This window comes from Dama dama, chromosome 15 (genome assembly GCF_033118175.1).
Source record: "Dama dama isolate Ldn47 chromosome 15, ASM3311817v1, whole genome shotgun sequence".
Taxonomy (NCBI): Eukaryota; Metazoa; Chordata; class Mammalia; order Artiodactyla; family Cervidae; genus Dama; species Dama dama.
Genome location: NC_083695.1, coordinates 27,629,895 through 27,654,245, shown reverse-complemented (window position 1 = coordinate 27,654,245; position 24,351 = coordinate 27,629,895). Strand labels below are relative to the sequence as shown.

Below are 24,351 nucleotides of genomic sequence, written 5' to 3'. Positions count from 1 at the left end.
ATTGCATTTTATGATTTTTTTTTTTGAATCATTTGTTCTAATACAAAGTGAACAGTTGTATATTATTGAAATAGCAGAGCTTTTATCCAGAACTCATTTTTTAAATAAAAACATACATAAAAACATATGGCAGCTATATATATATTATGCAGTGTCTATAAGTAAGTGTTCAGCTTTTATATAAAGCCAAACCAAAGACATAGATTACACTTTTTACAGAAAAATGCAAATATGATGTAGGTTTTAAGTCTCATTTATTTTCTATGAGGTTGTCTCTTAATTCTCTAATGCTGAGAATACTGGAGTGCTGATACTTGAACTCTAAGAGTATATTAAAATTTTGAGGTCAGTGCCTCAAAACTACCAGAAGAGAGCTGTGCAACCATTCATTCTTTCTTTTTTCCCCCCCTCTTTCATGTATTTAATTTGATTTCAGTTTTTTGTTGTATAGCCACAAGTGTACATATTTCTTTCCATGTGGCTAAGTCTCTAATAACTAGACACTTAAATGTTCTGTTAAAGTAATAGCATGGGGACTTCCCTGGTGATCCCGTGGTTAAGACTCCACATTTCCATCCCAGGGTGTGTGGGTTCAGTTCCTGGTCAGGAAACTAAGATCTCCAAAGATCTGTGTGGTCCAAAAAACATAAAAATAATAACGTAGTCTTATAAAACTTTAATTAGTCATGTGAAATTTCAATATAGAACTGGATAAGCAGCTAGATACAAAACAGGTTTAATACTCTTATTTGCTAACCTTTGTAATATACTCAAGGCCAACTCTTTCATCTGTGAAGCAGATACTCGAAGTAATATGCATGTAGCATTTCTAGAAAGGAGAAAGGATCAGTGACCCCACAAGAGACTGAGCCAGACTTGCCTGTGACTGTCCGGGAGTCTCTGGTGGAGATGTGGGTCGACAGCGGCCTGCCGTGAGGTGTAGGGCACTGAGTACATAAGTCCTGGGAGTTGTGGTATGCTGGTGTAAGTCTTTTTGAAGGAAGTTACCCCTACCGTAATTTGGCCTGAGGGAGGGAACACAGCCTCACCCATCTACAGAAAATTGGATTAAAGATTCACTGAGCTTGGCCCTGCCCAGCAGTATTCTTACCTTGAGAACCCCATAAACAATATGGAAAGGCGAAAGGATATAAAACACTGAAAGATGGACTTCCCAGGTTGGTAGGTGCCCAGTATGCTACTGGAGAACAATGGAGAAATAACTCCAGAAAGAATGAAGAGGCTGAGCCAAAGCAGAAACACCACCCAGTTGTGGGTGTGACTGGTGATGGAAGTAAAGTCCGATGCTATAAAGAGCAATATCGCACAGGAACCTGGAATGTTAGGTCCTTGAGTCAAGGTAAATTGGAAGTGGTCAATCAGGAGATGGCCAGAATGAACATCGACGTTTTAAGAATCAGTGAACTAAAATGGACCAGAATGGGCAAATTTAATTCAGATGACCATTATATCTACTACTGTGGGAGAGAATCCCTTAGAAGAAATGGAGTAACCCTCATAGTCAACAAAAGAGTCCGAAATGCAGTACTTGGGTGCAATCTCAAAAATGACAGAATGATCTTTGTTCGTTTCCAAGGCAGACCATTGAAGATCACAGTAATCCAAGTCTATGCCACAGCCACTAATGCTGAAGAAGCTGAAGTTGAACAGTTCTGTGAAGACCTACAAGACCTTCTAGAAATAACACCAAAAAAAAAAAAGATGTCCTTTTCATCATAGGGGACTGGAATGCAAAAGTAGGAAGTCAAGAGATACCTGGAGTAACAGGCAAGTTTGGGCCTCGAGTACAAAGTGAAGCAGGACAAAGGCTAATAGTGTTTTGCCAAGAAAACGCACTGGTCATAGCAAGCGCCCTCTTCCACAGCACAAGAGAATACACATGCACATTACCAGATGGTCAATACTGAAATCAGATTGATTATATTCTTTGCAGTAGAAGATGGAGAAGCTCTAAACAGTCAGCAAAAACAAGACTGGGAGCTGACTGTGGCTCAGATCATGAACTCCTTATTGCAAAATTCAGACTTATATAGGAGAAAGTAGGGAAAACCACTAGACCATTCAGGTATAACCTAAATTAAATCCTTTATGATTATACAATGGAAGTGACAAATAGATTCAAGGGATTAGATCTGATAGAATGCCTGAAGAACTATGGACGGATGTACATAACATTATACAGGAGGCAGTGATCAGAACCATCACCAAGAAAAAGAAATGCAAAACGGCAAAATGGTAGTCTGGGAAGGCCTTACAAATAGCTGAAAAAAGAAGAGAAGGTAAAGGAGAAAAGAAAAGATATGCACATCTGAATGCACAGTTCCAAATAATAGCAGGGAGAGATAAGAAAGTCTTTCTAAGTGATCAGTGCAGAGAAATAGAGGAAAACAGTAAAATGGGAAAGGCTAGAGATCTCTTCAAGGGAACATTTCATGCAAAAAACGGGCACAATTAAGGACAGAAATGGCATGAACCTAACAGAAGCAGAAGATGTTAAGAAGAGGTGGCAAGAATACACAGAAGAATATACAAAAAAGGTCATCTTCGTGACCCAGATAACCACAATTGTGTGATCCTTCACCTAGAGCCAGACATCCTGAAGTACAAAGTCAAGTGGGCCTTAGGAAGCATCACTACAAACAAAGCTAGTGGAGGTGATTGAATTCCAGTTGAGCTATTTCAAATCCTGAAAGATCGTTCTGTGCAAGTGCTGCATTCAATATGCCAGCAAATTTCGAAAACTCAGCAGTGGCCACGGGACTGGAAAAGGTCAGTTTTCATTCCAGTCCCAAAGAAAGGCAATGCCAAAGAATGTTCAAACTACCGCACAGTTACACTCATCTCACACACTAGCAAAGTAATGCTCAAAATTCTCCAAGCCAAGCTTACAGTATGTGAACTGAGAACTTCCAGATGTTCAAGCTGGATTTAGAAAAGGCAGAGGAACCAGAGATCAAATTGCCAACATACGTTGTGATATTGAAAAAGCAATAAAATTCCAGAAAAACATTACTTCTGTTTCATTGACTGTGCTAAAGCCTTTTGACTGTGTGGATCACAACAAACTGGGGAAAATTCTTCAAGAGATGGGAATAGCAGACCACCTTACCTGCCTCCTGTGAAACCTGTATGCAGGTCAGGAAGCTACAATTAGAATCAGACATGGAATAATGGACTGGTTCCAAATTGAGAAAGGAGTACATCAAGGCTGTATATTGTCACACTGCCTATTTAACTTAAATGCAGAGAACATCATGTGAAATGCCGGGCAGGATGAAGCACAGATTGGAATCAAGATTGTCGGGAGAAATATCAGTAACCTCCGATAGGCAGATGACACCACCCTTATGGCAGAAAGCTAAGAGGAACTAAAGAGCCTCTTTAGTGTGGCTCACAACAAACTGTGGAAAATTCTTCAAGAGATGGGAATAGCAGACCACCTTATCTGCCTCCTACAAAACCTGTATGCAGGTCAAGAAGGAAAGGTTCGACAAAGGTCCGTCTAGTCAAAGCTGTGGTTTTCTTCAGTAGTCAGGTATAGATGTGAGAGTTGGACTGTAAAGAAGGCTGAGCACCAAAGAACTGATGCTTTTGAACTGTGGTGTTGGAGAAGACTCTTGAGAGTCCCTTGGACTGCAAGGAGATCAAAACAATCAATCCTAAAAGAAATCAGTCTTGAATATTCACTGGAAGGACTGATGCTAAAGCTCCAATACTTCGGCCACCGGATTCGAAGAACTGACTCATCAGAAAAGACCCTGATGCTGGGAAAGATTGAAAGCAGGAGGAGAAGGGGACGACAGAGATGAGATGGTTGGATGGCATCGCTGACTCAATGGATGTGAGTTTACGTGAACTCCAGGAGTTGGTGATGAACAGGGAAGCCTGGCGGGCTGCAGTCCATGGGTCACAAAGCGTCAGATGTGACTGAGTGACTGAACTGAACTGAATTCTAGCAAGGCCTTTCATTGGTTGTTGTCACCAACTGCAAGTTCCTTGTGAACAGGCTCTCTGTCAATTTATTCACCTGTACTTTTTATAGTGTCTCATACATGTCTTGTAGGCCCTTAGAAAGTACAGTAGTTTTTGAATGGCAGTGCAGTTTACTGCGTGCTCTTTTTAGGGTACTCTTCCCTATAGGAATAAGGTGACTTCCGGAACATCTTGAACACTTTCTAGAACATAGCAAAGACTTCCCTAGGTACTTAGGTCTTCATTGGGACAGACTTGTTGATTATTTTCCCCAGAATCACTAGGAGACTCAGTCAGGTTTACAACCATCCTACAGATTTACCTCTACCCGTTTGCTCATTCAGCAAATTCTTAGTAAGAATCTACTGTGTAACAGACAGGCTTCCCAGGTGGTGCTAGTGGTAAAGAATTCACCTACCAGTGCAGGAGATGTGAGAGACGAGGTTCAGTCCCTGGGTTGGAAGATCCCCTGGCGTAAGAAATGATACCCCCAACCCATGATTCTTACCTGGAAAATTCCATGAACAGAGTCGTCTGACAGGCCGAAGTCAGACACGACTGAGCAACTGAAAACACATGTAACAAGCACTTATTTAGGTATTAGAAATACAGTGCTGAAGCAGATGGATAAGGCCTGTTCTCATGAAACTTACAGTCTAGTAGGCAAGATGAATAGTAATCAAGTAATGTGCACCCTTCTTCCCCTGCCATAAAAAGCTAATAATGTGCACTATATAGAGGATGAAAATAAGGTAATAAAGACTGGATGGTTTCTTGCAGTTGGGTAATCAGAAATGTCTTTTCTAATGAAGTATGATCTGTAATCTAAATGAGACAAAGCAGCCATGTAAGATCAGTGCAAGGAAAATTTCAGGAAAAATGAGTATCTAGTAAAAGACCTTAGGCGAGAACAAGTTTGATATGTTTTATGGATAGAAAAAGGTGAATATAAAATGGGCTTCCAAGGTGGCTCAGTAGTAGGGAATCCACTTATACCAATGCAAGAGACACAGGAGACACCGGTTTGATCCTAGGGTTGGGAAGATCCCCAGGAGTAAGAAATGGTAGCCCACTCCAGTGTTCTTGCCTGGGAAATCCCATGGACAGAGGAGCCTGGTGGGCTACAGTGCCTGGGGTTGCAAAATGTTGTACATAACTGACAGACTGAGCACACACATGGCTAAAAATAAGGGAATGGGGAGAGTTCTGAGAAACAATCAGAGAAACGGGCAGGTGCCAGATTATGGAAGGTTTAGTAGATTAAGATCAGAAATACGGTTTTAATCTGAAGTGTTATGGTTAGCTGTTGGGTGCTGGTGATCCTAAGGTGAATATTGTACAGTGCAATTTATATTCTGAAATAACTACCCTGTCAGCTGTGTGGAGGTTGGAATGAGGGGGATGGAACAAAAAGTTAAAGGGAGACCAGTTAGAAGATAGTTTTAGTAGGTTAGGGGAGAGAAAATGATGAGTTTGGCCATGGTTGGTAGTTGTATAATGGAAGGAGGAAATAAATGGTCTTGAGTACCTCTTGGAGGTAAAAGGGACAAGAATTATTGGTAGATATGAAATGAAGAAAGGAGAGAAATCAACAAATGAGATGAAAGGTAGAAGGAAAACTAGAGTAGTGTTGTAGAAACTAAAAAAGGGAAGGAGAAATCTGTATTGAATGCTGTTGAGAAACAGGATAAAACCATGGAATTGAGCAGTGAATTTGGTTTCATGAAGGTCACTGGTAACCTTGATGATGCCAGTCTAGGGTAAGTTATGCTTAAGAGAAATTTAGGGGTGAGGAATAGGGAACGGCCTTCATAGGCAGTACTTTCACAGAGTTCTGCACTTGAGAGGAGGGGGTAAGAAAAGTAGAGCTATAGCTGGAGTCAAGGGACAGCAGTGTTGTGAGAAAGAAAATCCTTGTCTTCTGGAAAGCTTTGAATAAACATTTCCTTTTTCCTTCCCTGTTTTAACTAAATCTCTCATCTAGGTAAAGCTTTTCACAGTATTCCTCTAGAGAACTCCTAAGACAGGAGAGAAAACATATTTCTTGAGGTTATTAATTTTCCCTCTGCAAGACTTGTTTTCATCTTTGAGTGAATGCAGATTTCAGACTTAATAAATATTTATTGTAAAAGGAATTAAAATTATTTACCATTGAGGAGCACTGATGACTCAGACAATGAACTTTTTTTATTCTAAGACTTTGCATGTAAACTCTGACATACCATCTCGGTAACCTCGGTCTTTGAGCAGTGTTTTTGAGACTGCATTAATATATAGACTTCTTTTAAAATAAAACAATTCCTTTAAGAAGCTTAATGTTCACTTGCCCTGTTTATGACCATCTTATTTAAATGTATACAAATACTGAACTAGTTCTAAACTCCTGGTTCTTAGCTTTTAAAAGAATTCTAAAGCCATAACAACTTTGTAAATTAATTACAACACTACAGATTTTAAAATGAGGTTATTTAGTATGGAGGATGATTATGTTGTCTTGATCAGGAATCTCCGCTCACAACCTGATTAAGAAAGGAGTGTTAACATAAGAGCACTTAGGTTCCTGTATCACCTCAACATTTTTTTAGTGTTTTTCTTTTTTATTAAATCTAATTCCTTGTGGTATACAATAAATCCTTGTTGGTTCTCTGTTTTATGTACAGTAGTTTACAGCTGTAATGCCCTGCTCCATTTGTTCCTCCTACTCTCCCCCCCCCCCCCCCGCCCTTGGTAACTATAAGTTGTTTTCTATGTGAGTCTGTTTCCGTTTTGTACATAGATTCAGTTGTACTATATTTTAAATTCCACATGTAACTTATATCATATAGTATCTGTATTTCTGTCTGACTTATTTCACTAAGCATTTCACTCTGTCCTGAAGAGTTATATCATCTTGGGTCACCGTGAATTAGATCTGATGTCCTTTGACATCTGAATTTTTACCTAGTATGTAGGTTATAAAACAATTCTGATCAGGTTAAGAGAAAATGGCAGTCTAATAGAACTCTTAAGGTAACAAGAATCTTGTGCTTTGTGATAAAGCTGTGGTTTGAATGTTTGCTTTTAAACCTTGCAGGCTTATATCCAAACTTCTCTTTGTGTATAACTGTGATGATATCAAATTGAATTTCCTTAGGAACTCTTTCAGTGGCCACTGTTTTCTGGTAAGAGGGAGACAGTAGAGGACCATCTTATTTCAAGATTTTCCAAGTTTCTATACTTGAGAATTGCTTTCTATTACTCTGCTCTTTCAACCACATGATTTTCCTTTTTCTCCATTTATAGACAGACTGGTATTGAATATGTGGTTGTGGCAGTGGAAACTTGTTCTTTAATACGCACAGTGGATTTAATATCACATCTTTGAAATCAGAATCTAGAACCCATGATTTGGGTTCTTCTGGTCTTCTGGAAATAGAAGGCTGACAATTTACTTTGAAGGTCTTTGACTAACACAAGTAGTTTATTAATTTATAATATGATATCTGAAGGAGCATTCTGTGGGAGAATTCAAACCACTTCGACATTTACATGTAATGCTAAAGGCCTTTTTCCCCTGAGACTGTTTAATAAAATTCATACTTGGATTACTAGTGTTGACACTAGGTTGAACATCATATTGGCCTTGTAAGTAAAGTTAGTAAAGTTTAAAGAGTCTGTCCTAAAGATCCAAGTTATTTTGTGATGATATAGATATGTATATGTGTATTTATATAACCAACAGATATATACACATATATATGTACTTTATGTATACAACATACATATGTATAACATTATTGAATAAGAGTTATGATCTTGAAATAATTCCATTCCTTTGATGTGAAAGTTTAAAATATTCCTTGATAGAACATAGTTACTATGAATTATAAAAAATGTCTATAAATTTTATTTATATATACATGTATTTTATATCTATATGTAAATATACACACGGTGCTGTGCTGTGCTGAGTCGCTCAGTCATGTCTGGCTCTTTGCAGCCCCATGAGCTGTAGCCCTCCAGGCTCCTCTGTCCATGGGATTCTCCAGGCAAGAATACTGGAGTCGGTTGCCATGCCCTCCGCCAGGGGGTATTTCCAACCCAGAGATTGAACCCAGGTCTCGTTCATTGCAAACAGATTCCTTATCGTCTGAGCCACCAGGGAGACAAAATATATGCACATCTGTATGTGAAACTTCACCTTGTTCTAAACACTGCAAGGTGATTATTTCACCTTTATTATATTTCTCTTTATGCTATAGTCTGTTGAGATTTTTTTTTCCTCAGATTTTCTTTCCCAGTTAAGTATTTAAGAATCCATCAGGTTTATAAACCTCAAACACAGGGCTATATGTCATTTATAATTCAATAGAACCAGAAGGAAAAAAAAATCCCTTAGGTGTATGCTTCTAAGAATGCATCAGGTATATGCTTTCCTTGTCTCTAAATATTAAAAACTAATTCTGTGAATTTTTTGCACCCCTTATAATGTCCTTTTGTATGGCTGAGACTAACTTTTCACCTCATTCTCTCCTATTTTCCCATCCTCTTTCATCTGTTTCCCTCTACATTTCTGTGAAGTTTTTGCTTGATCCTCCTACTCCTGCCACTTACTATTACTATATAAGCTTCTCTGTTTTGTTTTTGCAGACTCTGATATTAGGATATGAAACTTTTTTTCAGTTGGATCCCTTTTGCTTTTTATCTGTTTTTCTCCCTCTACAGTAAATAGTTTCATGGCAAGGGTATGTGAGTTTTCTCTTTATCTTCTACTATTTGATGTTTTTTTCCCCACTTTCTAGATATTATTCTTAGTTTATTTGCTTACTTCTTTTAATTTTGCTCTAAAATTTTTTCTAAAAATACTTTAGTGAGGAATTCCCTAGTGGTCCAGTAGTTCTGGTTTTCACTGCCAAGGGCCGGGTTCGATCCCTGATAGGGAGCTAGGTTCCCGCAAGCTGTGAGGCATAGTCAAAAGACAGAATTACTTTAGTGGTTACAACTAATCTTTTTGCTGCTTTTTCTTCCCTTTCTTATCCTTTTTGTTACTATACAATATCAATATATATCTAGCAAAAATTGATGAATGTATAGACAGGTCTGTGCTGAGTCTTTGCCTGTTATAATTGAATCAAATTAAACATTTTTTAAAGTGTATATTCATTTATTTCAAGAACTGTGTATGCCTGTGTCAGATACAAGTAAGTACTAATTAAATACATTTGATAAATTGGTGAAATTTTTAGTCTTTGATATTATACTTTATATATTTTTAAGTCATAACTTTTATTTCAGTATTAATTTTGCCATTTTTATAAGTCATTACTGTATTTGTTCTGTGGAGTTAAGGTTTTATAGGACAATGTTGAGCTAATGACATGACATGCTCACCAGCAAACCAGGAAGATAGACTGATGTAACAGCTGGGAAGACCAGCTGGTACTTCCTGGGTTTGAGCTTCTTCCTCATTTAATGAAATGAAGAAATTAAAGTACATTTGCATACTTTAATATTTGTGATACATTTAATACTTGCATTATAAACCTTGTAGCTGTAATATTTCCCAGAACATTCTCACTTGCTTTTTAAGGCCCCTTGTCATCTTTAATGGCATTAGTATTTTGTGGATTCTTGGAGTGATTCCTTATGCCTTGGATTACCAAGTTATATTTGTATATTTTTCATTTTCTTCATGTTTTAGGAGTATCTTTTATATTTCTGTCTAGTCACCAACACTTTATATTTATCTGAATTACTTCAGTAACTTCGGTATCCTCTGTTTATACTTAGAGTAATTCTGTGTTACACCCTTAAATAATGATGTCACCAGCAATGATACAGTGTTTTGTCATAAGTAATATGTTGAAACTAAAACGTGCCAAGGGATTGCATCTTTTTATGTCTAAAACTTAAATTATCATTCACTGTTGATGTTTAAAGCACTCTTAGTGAAGTTTGCTTCAGACAATGAGACCTGACTTTTGAACATTCTTTCAGGCCTTTCTCACTCTGGTTTCTAGGACATTGGGTAAATAAAATTAGGCATACCTTGACCTAATTTCATGGGCCCCAGTCTACAAACAGCCAAAAGATAGTGCTTGGGTATGTGGATTTGGAGCCAAGAGTGGACTGCGGATTAAATGATACAGTGGATTTTCAGCAGTGGACCTTTAGTTGACCACATGTATTTTGCTAGTATTTTGTCCCCATACTGCCCCCCTGCCCCACCCTGCCGCCACCACCACTTTTTCTTTTAAATTTCCCTTGGAAATGCTACTGTGACTCAGTTAGACCTGAAACTAATATGATATTTCCCAGAGGAGTTTACCCTTGCTTTTTTACCTGTTCACTTTGTTTTCAATGTTTAAGCTTTTGTCTTAGGTTTCTTAACACTTAAATTGAAATTTCTAATGGTGATCTTAGTCTGGTTTTTCCTTTGATGCTTCTTCCCTAGGTAAATCATTTTGCTTGGTATCTTGTAATCTCTCTTCTTTTCCCAAGTTATCCACGTCCCATTATTCATATTTCTTCTAGCTTACATCTCTCTCTACAATCAGACTTATGGTTTAGTTGCACTGTAAATTCTGACAGTCTTCCCAATGCAAAATGATATGCCTAGCATCTTTCTCTGTTACATGTAGCAACAAAGTACATATAGGTTAGTGTTTCATTATAAATAGTAAAATCCATCTTCCATGATACCAGGTATGAAACATAGTTATCAAATTGGCCATAGGTAGTCAGAAAAATGTTGAAAGGTTTCTTACTCACACTTTCTTAGTTGTAGTAGGACTTTAAAAACATCCCACAAGATATGTTTAGTACTATACAAGTATTTCAGGTGTTCCTGTTAAGTTGCTTTAAATTAAACTGAGTGTAATCTAAATGGCTTTTTCTGCAGGACAGCTTCTATAATGTATTGCTAGCACTGCCATTGGGACGCATATGTGGTGATAATTTGGTACTCAGAGTTTTTTTAATTAAACGATTGTAAATATTTATCTTTCTCAGAATAGGAAGTTAAAGTCGTACTTACTTATGCTTATATTGTCTTGGCTTTATTTGGCACAATATAGTGAATAAACCCTAAATGTTTGCTAATATATTAAAGTTTCCAATGATACCCCTTGAGGCATATGCAAGAATCTAGCCAACTGCAGAGTTAGAACAGTTCACAAAGACTGCCGTCACTTCTGATAACAATTGCGAGGTTGGAAGATTCCTGGAACCATTCTCAGGTTCAGTAATTTGCTACGAAATTCACAGAACTAATTGAAAAGTATTGCATTGACATTTACAGTTTATTATAAGGAAAGAATTCAGATTAAAATCAGCCAAGGGGAAAAGTGCATAGGTAGAGTCTGGGAAAGGTACCAAAGACTGAACTTTTGTCTTCCTCTCCCTGAGGAGTCATGGACAAGTTACTTTCCTAGCATCTGTTTGTGTCAATACTCAGAGAGTATTGTCAACCAAGGCAGCTCACTAGAGCCTTGGTGCCCAGAGTTTTTACTGAGGCTCCATCACATACTGCCTATATGGCTGGCCTTTACTTGCCGACCCTTTTGTAGTAAGAACTGATAACCATGTATCCCAGAGTCTCCAGGCAAACAATGATACTCCTGTTGAGGTATGAAATTCCAAAGTCCTATAGATTGTCTTCCAGGGCAAAATCAGACTACTGGGAGATGATCTCTGTGGGTAAAATTAACTCCTCACTGTACAAGGTACCATCTGCAAATTTAGTAACATACTTTTGGAGATTTTAACCCTTTATTTGAGTCTGCACTGTAAGCATACGTGAAAGCTGTTTTCAAGAAAGTGTTGTACATTTCTGTTCAATGCAGTGGTAAGCTTTCATTATAATTTTCGTTATTCTGTCCTTCATGAATATTTCTGTCTCTTCCATTTCTTGTTTCTACTTAACAACCCCTATGCCCTGTCTTGTCCTTCCTATTTTAAGCTAATTTAATGTTAAAGAATCCTTAGTATTTAGATACCTGCATTTCACTGGTTATTTTTGATGAATAACAACAACTTATGGCTTATTTTCTCCATGTAGCTCTTTAATCTACTAAACACTTTTTAAACATTTTGTCAAGATTAACCAAGTCTTTGAGGAATATTTTCTCCCATTTTCCAAGTGGAGAAATTGGGCCATAAAATTATTTCAAGACCAAATTAGTTGTAAGAGTAGTTTTTCTGTTCTGCTTAAATTCTGCAAATGACATAGTTACTTGCTGAAACCAAATTTCATTATGTTCAAGCCTCAATGATTTTCTGATCACAAGATATCTGAAAGAAAGCTCTTACTACACTTATAGATATATAAGGTATATGTAGAAAGGGTAAGTTTTGTTGTAGATGTATTTTGGTCTACTTCATTAATTCAGTATTCTACTGTAGCAGAATAAATGAAATGCTACTTTGAATAGAAATGGTTAAATTTGGACACTAACATTGCTCTTTCCTCATTACTGTTACATTCTGCACTGCCGTCTTAGGATGTCAACCATGGATTAACTGAGGTAAGTTTGGTGTAATAAAGTCTCCTGTTCAGAGTAAGATACACTCTGTGTTGTCTTAAGTGATTGGAGATCCCAAGCTTCCTCTTTTTTGTGACTGTAAAACATATATATATTATTTATATATATATATATATATATATATATATGAATGAGTATATAGAACTTGCCCTATATGACATTTCAGAGGAATTTTCTGAAGAAAATTAGACCCTTTTTTCTTTAGTTAACATTACACCTATATGATGCCTTTTAACAATGTTTGTTTTAAAATACTTCCTATCCTTTTAGTCTTTCAGAATAAAATTTATAGTGTCCTCAGAATACAAAAAAAAAGCAAACTTGTAAAATTTAACAAATGCCTACCCAGAGGGCAGAAAATATATTATGTTGGAGAAGTAGAATTATCTTCAGTTTTTAAACTAATAATTGAAATTCAACATGGTCATAGAATTGAATAAACTTTCAAAGTTCTAGTATTTTGGCTTACATAATCAACAATCCTGAACCACCTTTTTTTAACACTTGGGAATTTTGTATTATATTTCTGTTACAGAATACATTAGGTTTTATTGTTTACTTTGGTTTTTTCCCCAGCACTTGAATCAATGACATATTTAGAATTAGCTTTAAATTATAGGCCCAACATTGTTTGTTTCCTCACCCTCAAATAGAAGCAACATATAAAATTATGAAATCAAAGAGTTCTGGGGCTGACGATGACTTTAGAAATTGTCTCAGTCTTCTAGTTTCAGAGTAGTGAAAAGACTAGAAAAGTCATCAATAGCTGGTTAGTGACACAAATACAGGGTGGAGGGTAAAATTGTCATATGAAAAATAGCCAAGAATGATAGCTTACTTAAGGATTAATATAACTCAGCATATTGTCTTACATGTTGAGAACAACGAATTGATAATCTTGTGTTCTATATGGATAGGGCATTATTGAATTATTTCATTGTTTTTGATGGCCATAGTTAAAAGAGGCCTGGACAGATTGAAATATATTTAAAAGATGGCGGTTGGGATGAAGTTGGAATGGGATGAAGTAGAGTTGGAAACCATATTTTTCAGGATGGTTGGAAAGACTGGGCATGTTTAGTGTGGAAAAAAGACATCTTAGGGAGAACATGGCAGCATGAAGTATCTAAACCATATAAAATTCCCTGTAGGGGCAGAATGAAGATTGAAATACAAAACAAAGTGATATATAAAAATGCAGATTCAGACTTAACATAAAAAGCTTTCTAAGAACTTAAAAAGAAGAGAGTTGCTTCTTGTATATTAAGTCTTCACTGGAAGCCTTACAAGGAGAAGGGGCTCTGTGTCAGAACTAGCACAAAAATTTTGCTTTGTTGGATACATGGTAGAAATACATCCTCTAGCTGATCTGTGACTGGCAGTTCATAGCTCTTTGTATTTTTCTGGCCTATTAAAAACTTGGCAGTCAATCACTACTTCATCTGCTAGGATAAATAATTATCGATAAGGTGACTAATATCTGATAATGATAGTAAAAGACCAACTATTATTGATCAGCTTTGTAGGTTCACAGAAAATAATAGTACTAATCATGCTTATTTTGTATGTTGAATGAACAAATTTTGGGGCTCACAATAATGTTGGCACCCTACGGCATGCAGTAAATATCTGTTGAATGAATAAGTAGATTGCTTATCATTGGCCTCAGTTGCTAGAATAGCCCTAACATATAAGAACTGGGTACTGTATTTAACAGAGGATCCCCAAATTTAGAATAAATTTCCAATCTAGTTCACTGAAACTTCAAGTTTAATATAGGTTAAGCAAAAGATACCTATAATTTACAATTTTAGGGGTTCCTAAGTATACAGTTCTCTCCCCAAATTGGGAATTAGGGTTCTTTATTCCAGTGCTTCATTTAATTATCAGTATAATTCCTGAATGACCCAAAGCAAATAAACCAAGAATATGATCGACTTTACATAAGAAATGACAGTACCTACAAGAAATACGTCACAAACCAGTTTGTACTAATAAGCTAATTTTTTATTTCCAGTTGGCAGATATCCCTGTTACAATCTGCACATATCCATTTGTATTTGATGCCCAAGCAAAAACTACTCTGTTACAAACAGATGCAGTCTTACAGATGCAGGTAAAATGTTGTATAGTACTAGTTTAACTTGAGAGTAGTTTTTGAATTGTTTCTGTGGTGTTTTCTTAAAGTAAATATTTGAAATGTCTTTGGGGTTACTTTGTACCTTTGTAGTCTGTCTTTTGCAAAGGTACTTTTACGAAGGTATCTTTAGTACCTGTAAGACTGTTGGATGTAAATTGTGCCTTCTTATAAGGGATACTTAAATATATGTAAAAGGAAATAGAATAATATATATAGGATATAAGGAAATAGAATTTAGATTTTTATCATTTTATATCTTAAAATGGTATAATTTTTCATTACAGAAATATGTAGCCTTTATAAACAGTTTGATTTGTTTCCTTGATACAAACTATTGGTTTGTTTAAAATCTTGCTGTATTATATATTCCCTACTTATGTACTTAGTAGAAGATGAAAGTGAGTAGAGATGAAATGATGTTAAAGTAGGAGGCATTTGATCACATGTTGGGAGGAGGGTATGAAATTTCTGTGAAGAATGTTTTAGTAATAATAAGGTGTTTTCTTGAGATTGGTTGTCTCCTCCTCTTTGCTCTTTTCCTCCCCCCACTTATGTTGAGTATTTTTTCCTTTATAATGAGAATTTTAAAAACTAGTTGACATTCTGACTATGAAGGAATACAATAAGTTTACTTTACCTTTTGAACCTGTAAATTAAAAAGGTTTTAGTTTTTTCCTCTGATATAGAATATCAGACTATAGAGGCTGAGGACTAAGAAAGGATGAGATGAGACCTTGGGTACTTAATATTCTAAAAATGCTTTTAAAAATTACTCCTGTCCCAGTTTTGTTAGCAGTTTCTATTCCTTTAAAATAAATGCATTTGATATTCTAAATTCTTCCATATTTTTAAACAATAAGTAATACAAGGAGGAATTTTAGAGCTGCACTTACTTCTGTTTTCATCAATGGAAGAAATAAGTATTTTTGCAAGGTTCTATACTAACAATTGGATTGCTAGTTTTTTTTAGCAGTCTTATTAAAACAATTACTTGGCGCTTTCAATGTAGGATATTTCATTTTAGAATAAGAACACATAGAAAATCACAGGGAAAAAAAAATAAAAGCTTTAAATGGTAAAAGCCAAATGTTTGGAGTGTGAGCACAAAAGGTGATCACTTTGAGCTTCCCTGGTGACTCAGCAGTAAAGAATCCACCTGCTACGCAGGGTCCTGGGTTGGGAAGATGCCTTAGAAAAGGAAATGGCAACCCACTGCAGTATTCTTGCCTGGGGAATCCCATGCACAGAGGAACCGGGTGGGCTGTAGTCCGTGGGGTTGCAGAAGAGTCATAGACATAATTTAGTGACTAATAACAACAACATGGTGATCAGTCTACTAGATGACTTCCTGTAAACCTTTTAGTTGACCAGGCTGTTTCTTATTCTATGGAAAGGTATGTTTTAATGCTATTTTCTTTTTCTCCACACTCTCTATCCTAGTTATTTTTTGAGAGACAACAGTGTTCAGATTTATCATTATTATTATAGTTCCATGCTTATTTAATGGTATCATCAATTATACATTACTATAAAAATTTCAAAAGGACACTTTATTTCTCAGAATATAGTTTATTAAGCTCTGATGCTGTGCTAAATACTCTGTTAGGTGCTAAGTGAATTCAGTAAAACAGGAATTTGTTTTTATTGTTCAGTCGCTGAGTTGTGTCCAACTCTTCACAATCCTATGGGCTGTAGATATCTATAAATAAGTAGAGGTTAGCTTATCCAGTCATAGTAGCTTCTTCATAGCATTGTTATTAAATTTTTAATCTTTTGTTTTCTAGATGGCTATTGACCAGGCCCACAGACAGAATGTCTCCTCTCTTTTTCTCCCAGTGATTGAATCTGTGAACCCTTGCTTAATTCTAGTGGTACGTAGGGAAAATATTGTAGGAGATGCAATGGAAGTCCTTAGGAAAACAAAAAATATAGACTACAAAAAGCCACTCAAGGTAATTTAACATTTTCTGTTGTATAATTGGAACTTTATTCAGAAAATATGTTTAAAGTTTTCCTGTTTATTTTTAGTATCTTTGAATCTTAATAAAAATATACTTAAAATTATAGCTATTAATTGATGAACATTTATTCATAATAAATAATGTGTTATAGAGTCTCCAGAGTATACTTTCATTTCTTTACACTCAGTGTTTGCATTATCCTCTTTTAGGTTATATTTGTTGGAGAAGATGCTGTTGATGCAGGAGGGGTACGCAAGGAATTTTTCTTGCTTATCATGAGGGAATTATTGGATCCTAAATATGGCATGTTTAGGTATTACGAAGATTCCAGACTCATTTGGTTTTCTGATAAGGTAAAAAGTCCAACCATCTGAATTACTTTTGTAAATAAATACACATGCACACCCTATATATTTCAACTTAACTCAGTAATAAATAGGAGTTATCAGTAGCTTCCTAACATTCACAGATGTTTTATCACAGTTTTAAAAATCATAAACTTTTGGACTTGCAGTCATCAAAACAGATTATGCTTATCACACATTTCAAATTAGCAAAATTAATTAAGGAATGGTCAGCCTGAAAAATGATGTTGACTGTTCTGATCTGAGTTAGATTTGAGGATTGAATAGCTACCAGATTAACTTTCATTCTGGGGAGAGTTAATTTATCATTAGGGGTCATCGATTTCTCTCCTGTATCATATAGGGCAGAGATAACTATGCAGCAAACTACATTTCATGATCTGAGTTCTTCCCATCACATAAAGTTCAGTGCCTGCTCATTTACCTATTTTCCATTGCTATGTGTGCATGCTCAGTCACTAAGTCATGTCCATCTCTGTGCAACCTAATGGACTGGAGCCCACCAGGTTCCTCTGTCCATGGGTTTTTCCAGGCAGGAATACTGGAGTGGATTACCATTTCCTTTTCTAGGGAATCTTCCCAACCCAGGGATCAAACCCACGTCTCCTGTGTCTCTTGCATTGGCAGGTAGATTCTTTACCACTGAGCAGCCCTCCACTTTCTAGCTAGAACTGGCAGAGGCAGAGTTGAGTAGTTATGACAGAGCCCCTGTGGCCAACAAACCTAAAATATTTACTATCTGCCCCTTTACAGAAAAAGTTTGCTGGCCCCTAATTTAGAAACTAAGTGAAATGGGTGGTTCAGTATGTAGAACTCTTGAGTTGAAAGAAATTTAAATTATGTACTATTTGTTATAAAAACCTTGATGTATTATTTAGTCGTTTCTTCCAGGAGACTGTCCTTTGTGACATTAGCAGTCATGATGATCAGTGCCTAGACTAGTTAATGTATTAGGGGTTGCAAAATGATGCTACTCTTGATTCTGACATTTCTTTTTCATTCTTTTAGCTTAAATACTTGTAAGGAAATTTCCTCATCTACTATTTGATCCTTAGTAATACAGTTCATATGGGATCTTTTACATTCTCTCTCTGTAGTTATTATTTTTCAAAAGAATGAATCTGTTCATTAGCATACTCCAGGGGTGACAGCTCGTCTCTTGGTTTTGTTTTCAGATCCTATTGTATATTCATGGCTTAAACATATTTGATGTTTTTCAGTCCTTTGCTCTATGCTGTGCTCAGCCGCTTCAGTTGTGTCCAACTCTTTGCAACTCCACAGACCATTCATCGCCCAACAGGCTTCTCTGTCTGTGGGATTATTCCAGCGAGAATACTGGAGTGGGTTGCCATGCCCTACTCCAGGAGGTCTTCCCAACCCAGGGATCAAACCTACGTCTCTCACATCTCCGGTGGATTCTTTCCTGCTGAGCCACTAGGGAAGCCCTTCAATCCATTGCAGTTACTATCTTTACAGATATTATCCCGTTTTTGTCAGGAGAGCTCTTCAACTTGGCACCTGAGTCCTTTTGATACAGTCTTTATACTCTGCTTCCCAGATAATAATACTCAGGCTTCCCAGGTGGTACCAGGGGTAAAGAATTCTCGTGCCAATGTAGGAGACATAAGAGACATGGGTTCAGTCCCTAGGTTGGGAAGATCCCCTGGAGTGAATGACACTCCACTCCAGTATTCTTCCTGCAATAATCCCATGGACAGAGAAGTCTGGTGGTCTACTGCAGTCCATGAGGTCACAGAGAGTTAGACACGATGGAGTGTCTCAGCACTAATACTCTTTTAAGTAATTTCCTTGCTCCCTGGTGTACTTGGTATGATAAAATGTCCCAGACTTGTACATTACTGCCTAACAATATCAGCCTTTCAACCAGTATTATGATAACTGAAAATACAGTTGACCCTTGAACAATAGAGATTTGAACTGTGTATTTTCACTTATATGCAGATTCTTTTCAACAAATATATACTGTGATTCTACACTATCCTCAGTTGGTTGAATCTGCAGATAGAAGACCAACTAGAAGATTATACTCAAGTTTTTGACTGCACAGGGGATCAGCGTTCCTAACCCCTGAGAATGTTCAAGGGTCAACTGTAGTTCTGTTTTGTTTTAAGTATTTTCTGGGTTTTTTGCCCGTTGAGTATACCCTAGGAGAGAAGCAATCAAATAACTATTTTGATATCACTTGAAATTGGTACACTCTATATCATTATATCAAGTGGATGCATACTTAGGTTAACTTGTAGAATTTAATTTTGATTTTCAGGAATTGCTTATTTAAATTTAATTTAGTTTTATAATTATATGAAATATTTATATAGCTCCAAAGTCAAGTCTACAAAATAAGGTATCTAAAAGAAGTCTAGCTTTTGTTTCTATCCTCTCCACTGTATTTCCTCCCTCTTCTTAAAGGTATTTTTTGAAAAGAAATGTTACGGTTTATCCTTTTTTGAAAAAATAAATATAAGTACCAGTGTCAGGTTCTTGGTTTTAACTATGGTTATTTACGCTGTTATCATTGGGGAAATCTGAGTAAAGGGTACAATATATACTGTACTATTTCTGTAATTTCTTGGGAGTCTTAAAGTATTTTAAAATAAGTAGTATTTTTTTTAAAGAAATGGTATACTATACATATTTTTTCCTCCATCAAGAAAGGGTACTTTATTTACAAGAGAAATTGAAGCATGTTTGCTTGTTGTTGTGATTAATTACTTGGAAAGTAGAAAATAGTCATGTGAGAGGGGTTATCAACTGCAGGAGCAGAGTCCTTGAGTTGTGAAGAAAGGATAGAGTTGGGTTTCCTAGTGGAGATTGGCCTGTGTTAGACACAGATCACTAATATCATGAGGCAAAGCCAAACGTATATGTAAATACAAATCTCTTGGTTAGATTTGATGGTGGGAGGTTGTGAAAGTTCACTTAGAGTTATTTCTACTTCACGATGAAATAAGATGCATGTTTGTTAAAAGGTTAGAGTACGGGGAAGGTTGTTGGAATCTTGAAGGAGAAAGGAGAAAGAGTGAAATAATAACCCAAGGGAGTGGATCTCTCTTACCTTTTCAGTTATATCTTGATTTGGACAATAGGAGCCCCATAGAGCCGACTCCTTCTTAGTGTACTTTTGACATGTCCCCATTTTTCTTTCATTATTCTTTACGTTTGGTATACAGTTTGGTACAGAAAATGTTCCATGCTGGTTTTCTGTTTTCCATACCCTAGTCCTGACACTAGCCATTTCTTCTAAGGACCCTGACTTCTTTAAGTATAAAATGGTATTTAGAAATACAATTGTGGATGCTAAGTGTACTCATTGGTACCAAGGATCATTGCTTTCAGAGTCTCACAGCAGACAAAACTATGAACTATATGTATGTATGTCACATGGCACATATCTCCTGGCTTTCAACATATTCTGGATATTTATGTATACATGTACATATACACACATGTAAAACCATGAGATGATACTGATACCTCTAATTCTGTACAAACACTACAGAGTTTACTTTGGCCTTCTCCTTTTCACTTAAGTCACTAGTGAAAAACTTCACAGTAAGTAGCTAGTCTGCTGGCTACCTTGGCTAAAAGCTCAGCCCCAGACATACTGGATCACCGCCTCAGAGAAGGTGTAGGAAGGAGGGAGGAATGCAGAGGGCTGTATGTTCTTTTTAATTTAATATTATTTTTTAATGAGGTAAAATTTACATAACTAAGTTCTTCCTTTAAGAATTTTTTAAATACACAGTTCAGGGGCATTTAGTACATTGACAGTATTGTGCAGCCCTCACCACTATCTAGTTCTATTTCATCACCTCAAAATGAAGCTTGTAGACATAAGCAGTTTCTCCCTGTATCCCTTCAGCCTCAGACAATCACTGCTTTACTGTCTTACTTCCATGGGTTTGTCTGTTCTTGATATTTGCTGTTAATGGAAACCGTATAATTTAATGGCCTTTGGTATCTGACTTCTCTCATTTAGGATAAAGTTTCCAAGGCTCATCCACTTGTGTCATGTGTCCGTACTTTATTCCCTTTTGCAGCTGAATGATACTCTGTTGCATAGCTATACCACATCTGTTTTTTTGTTCCTTAGTTGATGGACATTTTGGGTTGTTTACCTCTTTTGGTGAAATACTCTTGAATAGTACTAGTATGAAAACTTGTGTGCAAGTTATTGTTTGCAATTATTTTGGATATGTACTTATGAGTGGAATTGTTAGGTGATGTGATAATTCTGTTTGACTTTTTGAGGAACCACCAGATTGTTTTCCACAATGGCTGAACCATTTTACATTTCCATTAGAAATATATGAGGATTCCAGTTTCAACCTTTGCTACTTTCTTTTTTTAAAACATATATTAAAAAATGTATTTTATGCATGTATTTATTTATTCTTACTGTAGTGGGTTTGAAGTGGTATCTCATTGTGATTCAGTTTGCATCCCCTGCTGACTAATGATGTATTTGGCCATTTGTATACCTTCTTTAGCAAAATGTCATTTTTAAGTTGGATTTTTATTGTTGTGGCTATTTTAAGAGTTCTTTTATGTATTCTGGATACTGGATCTTTGAGAAATATATGATTTACAAATACTCTCTCCCACTATGTGAATTAACTTTTCACTTTCTTGATCATGTCCTTTGGTATCAAAAGTTTTAAATACTGGTGAAGTTTTTTCTGGATCTGTTTCATGTATTGTTGCTTGTGCTTTTTGGTGTTACAATTCAGAAACCATGTACAAATTCAAGGCCATGAAGATTTACCCCTGAGTTTTCTTATAAGAGTTTTATAGTTTTTGCTGTTATATTTAGGTCTTTGATAGATCATGAGTTCATTTGACTATGGTTTGAGGTAAGAATGCAACTTCATTCTTTGTATGTTAATACCTGGTTGTCTCACCATTATTAAAGAGACTAATATTTCCCCATTGAATAGTCTTGGCATCCTTGTTGAAAATTAATTGTCTATCATTATATGGATTTATTTCTGGACTCTCAATTTTATTCAAATGATGTATATGTCTGTTCTTATGCTAGTACTACACTGTCTTAAGTTTACTATAGCTTTGTAGATTTTCAAATTGCTCACACACTGAGTCCTCCTACTTTCTTCTTCCTATTCAAGATTCTTTTGACTATTAGGAATCCTTTGCAATTCTGTATGAATTTTACAGTTAGCTTTCCATTTCTGCAAAAAAAAAAAAAAAAGACCATTGAGATTTTGATAGAGAATACATTGAATCTGTACATCAGTTTGGGGAGTATTATCTTCTAGTCTATGGACATGGGATATCTTTCCAGTTATTTAGGTCTTTTAATTTCTTTCAGCACCATTTTGTAGTTTTCAGTGTACAAGTCTTACACTTCCGTGGTTAAATTTATTTCTAATTATTTTGTTCTTTTTGATGCTGCTGTAACTGGAATTGTTTTCTTAATCCAGGTTCAATGCATGATAAAGGGTGCTCGGGGCTGGTGTGCTAGGATGACCCTGAGGGATGGGATGGGGAGGGACGTGGGAGGGGGGAACACATGTACACCCATGGCAGATTCATGTCAGTGTATAGCAAAACCAATACAATATTGTAAAGTTAAAAAGTTAATAAATAAAACTGAAAAAACAAATCTAACACCCGTTCATGATAAATAAACCCAACAAACTAGGCGTGTAAGTGAGCTTCCTTAACGTGACTCAGGGAGCTGATGAAAACCCACAGCTGACGCTCCACTCAGGTCAGGGGAGATTGAGACGCCTGTCCACTCTCACTGTCTGCGTTTGACAGCATTGGAAGTTCTAGGCAGGGCCATTAGGTAAGGAAAAGAAACAGAACCTGGACTGGCAATTCATTTCACACGTGATAATTTACATGTTTCAATGTTACTCTTCCATATCATCCCGCCCTCACCCTCTCCCACAGAGTCCAAAGGTCTGTTCTGTACATCTCTGTCTCTTGCTGTCTCGCATACAGGGTTATCGTTACCATCTTTCTAAATTCCATATGCGTTAGTATACTGTATGGGTGTTTATCTTTCTGGCTTGCTTTACTCTGTATAATAGGCTCCAGTTTCATCTACCTTATTAGAACCTGATTCGAATGTATTCTTTTTAATGGCTGAGTAATATTCCATGGTGTATATGTACCACAGCTTCCTTATCCATTCATCTGCTGATGGTCATCTAGGTTGCTTCCATGTCCTGGCTATTATAAACAGTGCTGCGATGAACATTGGGGTGCACGTGTCTCTTTCAGTTCTGGTTTCCTCAGAGTGTATGCCCAGCAGTGGGGCTGCTGGGTCATATGGCAGTTCTGTTTCCAGTTTCTTAAGGAATCTCCACACTGTTCTCCATAGTGGCTGTACTAGTTTGCATTCCCACCAACAGTGTAAGAGGGTTCCCTTTTCTCCACACCCTCTCCAGCATTTATTGCTTGTAGACTTTTGGATAGCAGCCATCCTGACTGGCGTGTAATGGTACCTCATTGTGGTTTTGATTTGCATTTCTCTAATAATGAGTGATGTTGAGCATCTTTTCATGTGTTTGTTAACCATCTGTATGTCTTCTTTGGAGAAATGTCTGTTTAGTTCTTTGGCCCACTTTTTGATTGGGTCGTTTATTTTTCAGATTTTTTTATTTTTCTGCATCAGTTGAGGTAATCTTGTGGTTTCTTTCCTTCGTTCCATTATGTGATGTATTACGTTGGTTGATTTTCTTATGTTCAACCACCTTGCATTCCTGGACTTGGTCATGGTGTGTAATTCTTTTTATATGCTGCTGGATTCAGTTTGCTAGTATTCTGTTGACAACTATTCTGTTATTATTACAAATACTGCTTTATGGTTTTCTTTGGGGGGGTGTGTGTGTGTGTGAGATGTCTATGTCTGGCTTTGTTATCATGGTATCCCTAACCTCATAGAATGAGGTTAAGAACTGTTTCCTTCTCTTCCTTTTCTAAGACTTTGAGATTGATAGATGTTAATTCTTCTAAATGTTTGGTAGAATCTGGTCTCAGGCTTTTGTTGGAAGGTGTTTGATTGATGGTTCAATCTCTTGTTACAAGTTTCTTTAGGTTTTCTAATTCTTCTTATGTAAGTTTGTGTGTTTGTAGGAATTTATCCATTTCATCTATATTATCTATTTTGGTGGCATTCAGTTATTCATAGTTGTGGTCTAATTACTCATTATTGTCTTATTATCCTTTTTTTTTTTTAAATAAAGTCAGTAGTAATGTCCACATTTTCAGTCCTGAATCTCGTAAGTTTTCTCTGTTTTTTTCTTGGTCACTCTAGTAGAGGTTTGTTAATTTTGTTGATCTCCACTTTAACCTTTATTATTTTCCCCGTCTGCTAGGAT

General features: G+C 36.4%; 1 protein-coding gene across 8 annotated transcripts in view; it reads left to right on the top strand.

The window, feature by feature from the left end:
• Positions 1-24,351, top strand: part of HERC4 (HECT and RLD domain containing E3 ubiquitin protein ligase 4) — a 128,773-nt gene that overhangs the window by 88,777 nt on the left and 15,645 nt on the right. For 4 of the 8 annotated variants that reach the window (XM_061161636.1, XM_061161632.1, XM_061161634.1 and 1 more), the window contains 4 exons: positions 12,474-12,497; positions 14,533-14,631; positions 16,440-16,607; positions 16,826-16,969. The exons of 1 other annotated variant lie outside the window; for it this stretch is intronic. In XM_061161636.1, coding sequence (XP_061017619.1) covers positions 12,474-12,497; positions 14,533-14,631; positions 16,440-16,607; positions 16,826-16,969 — 435 coding nt within the window. 3 more of the 8 variants (XM_061161633.1, XR_009696065.1, XM_061161639.1) reach the window with 3 other exon arrangements.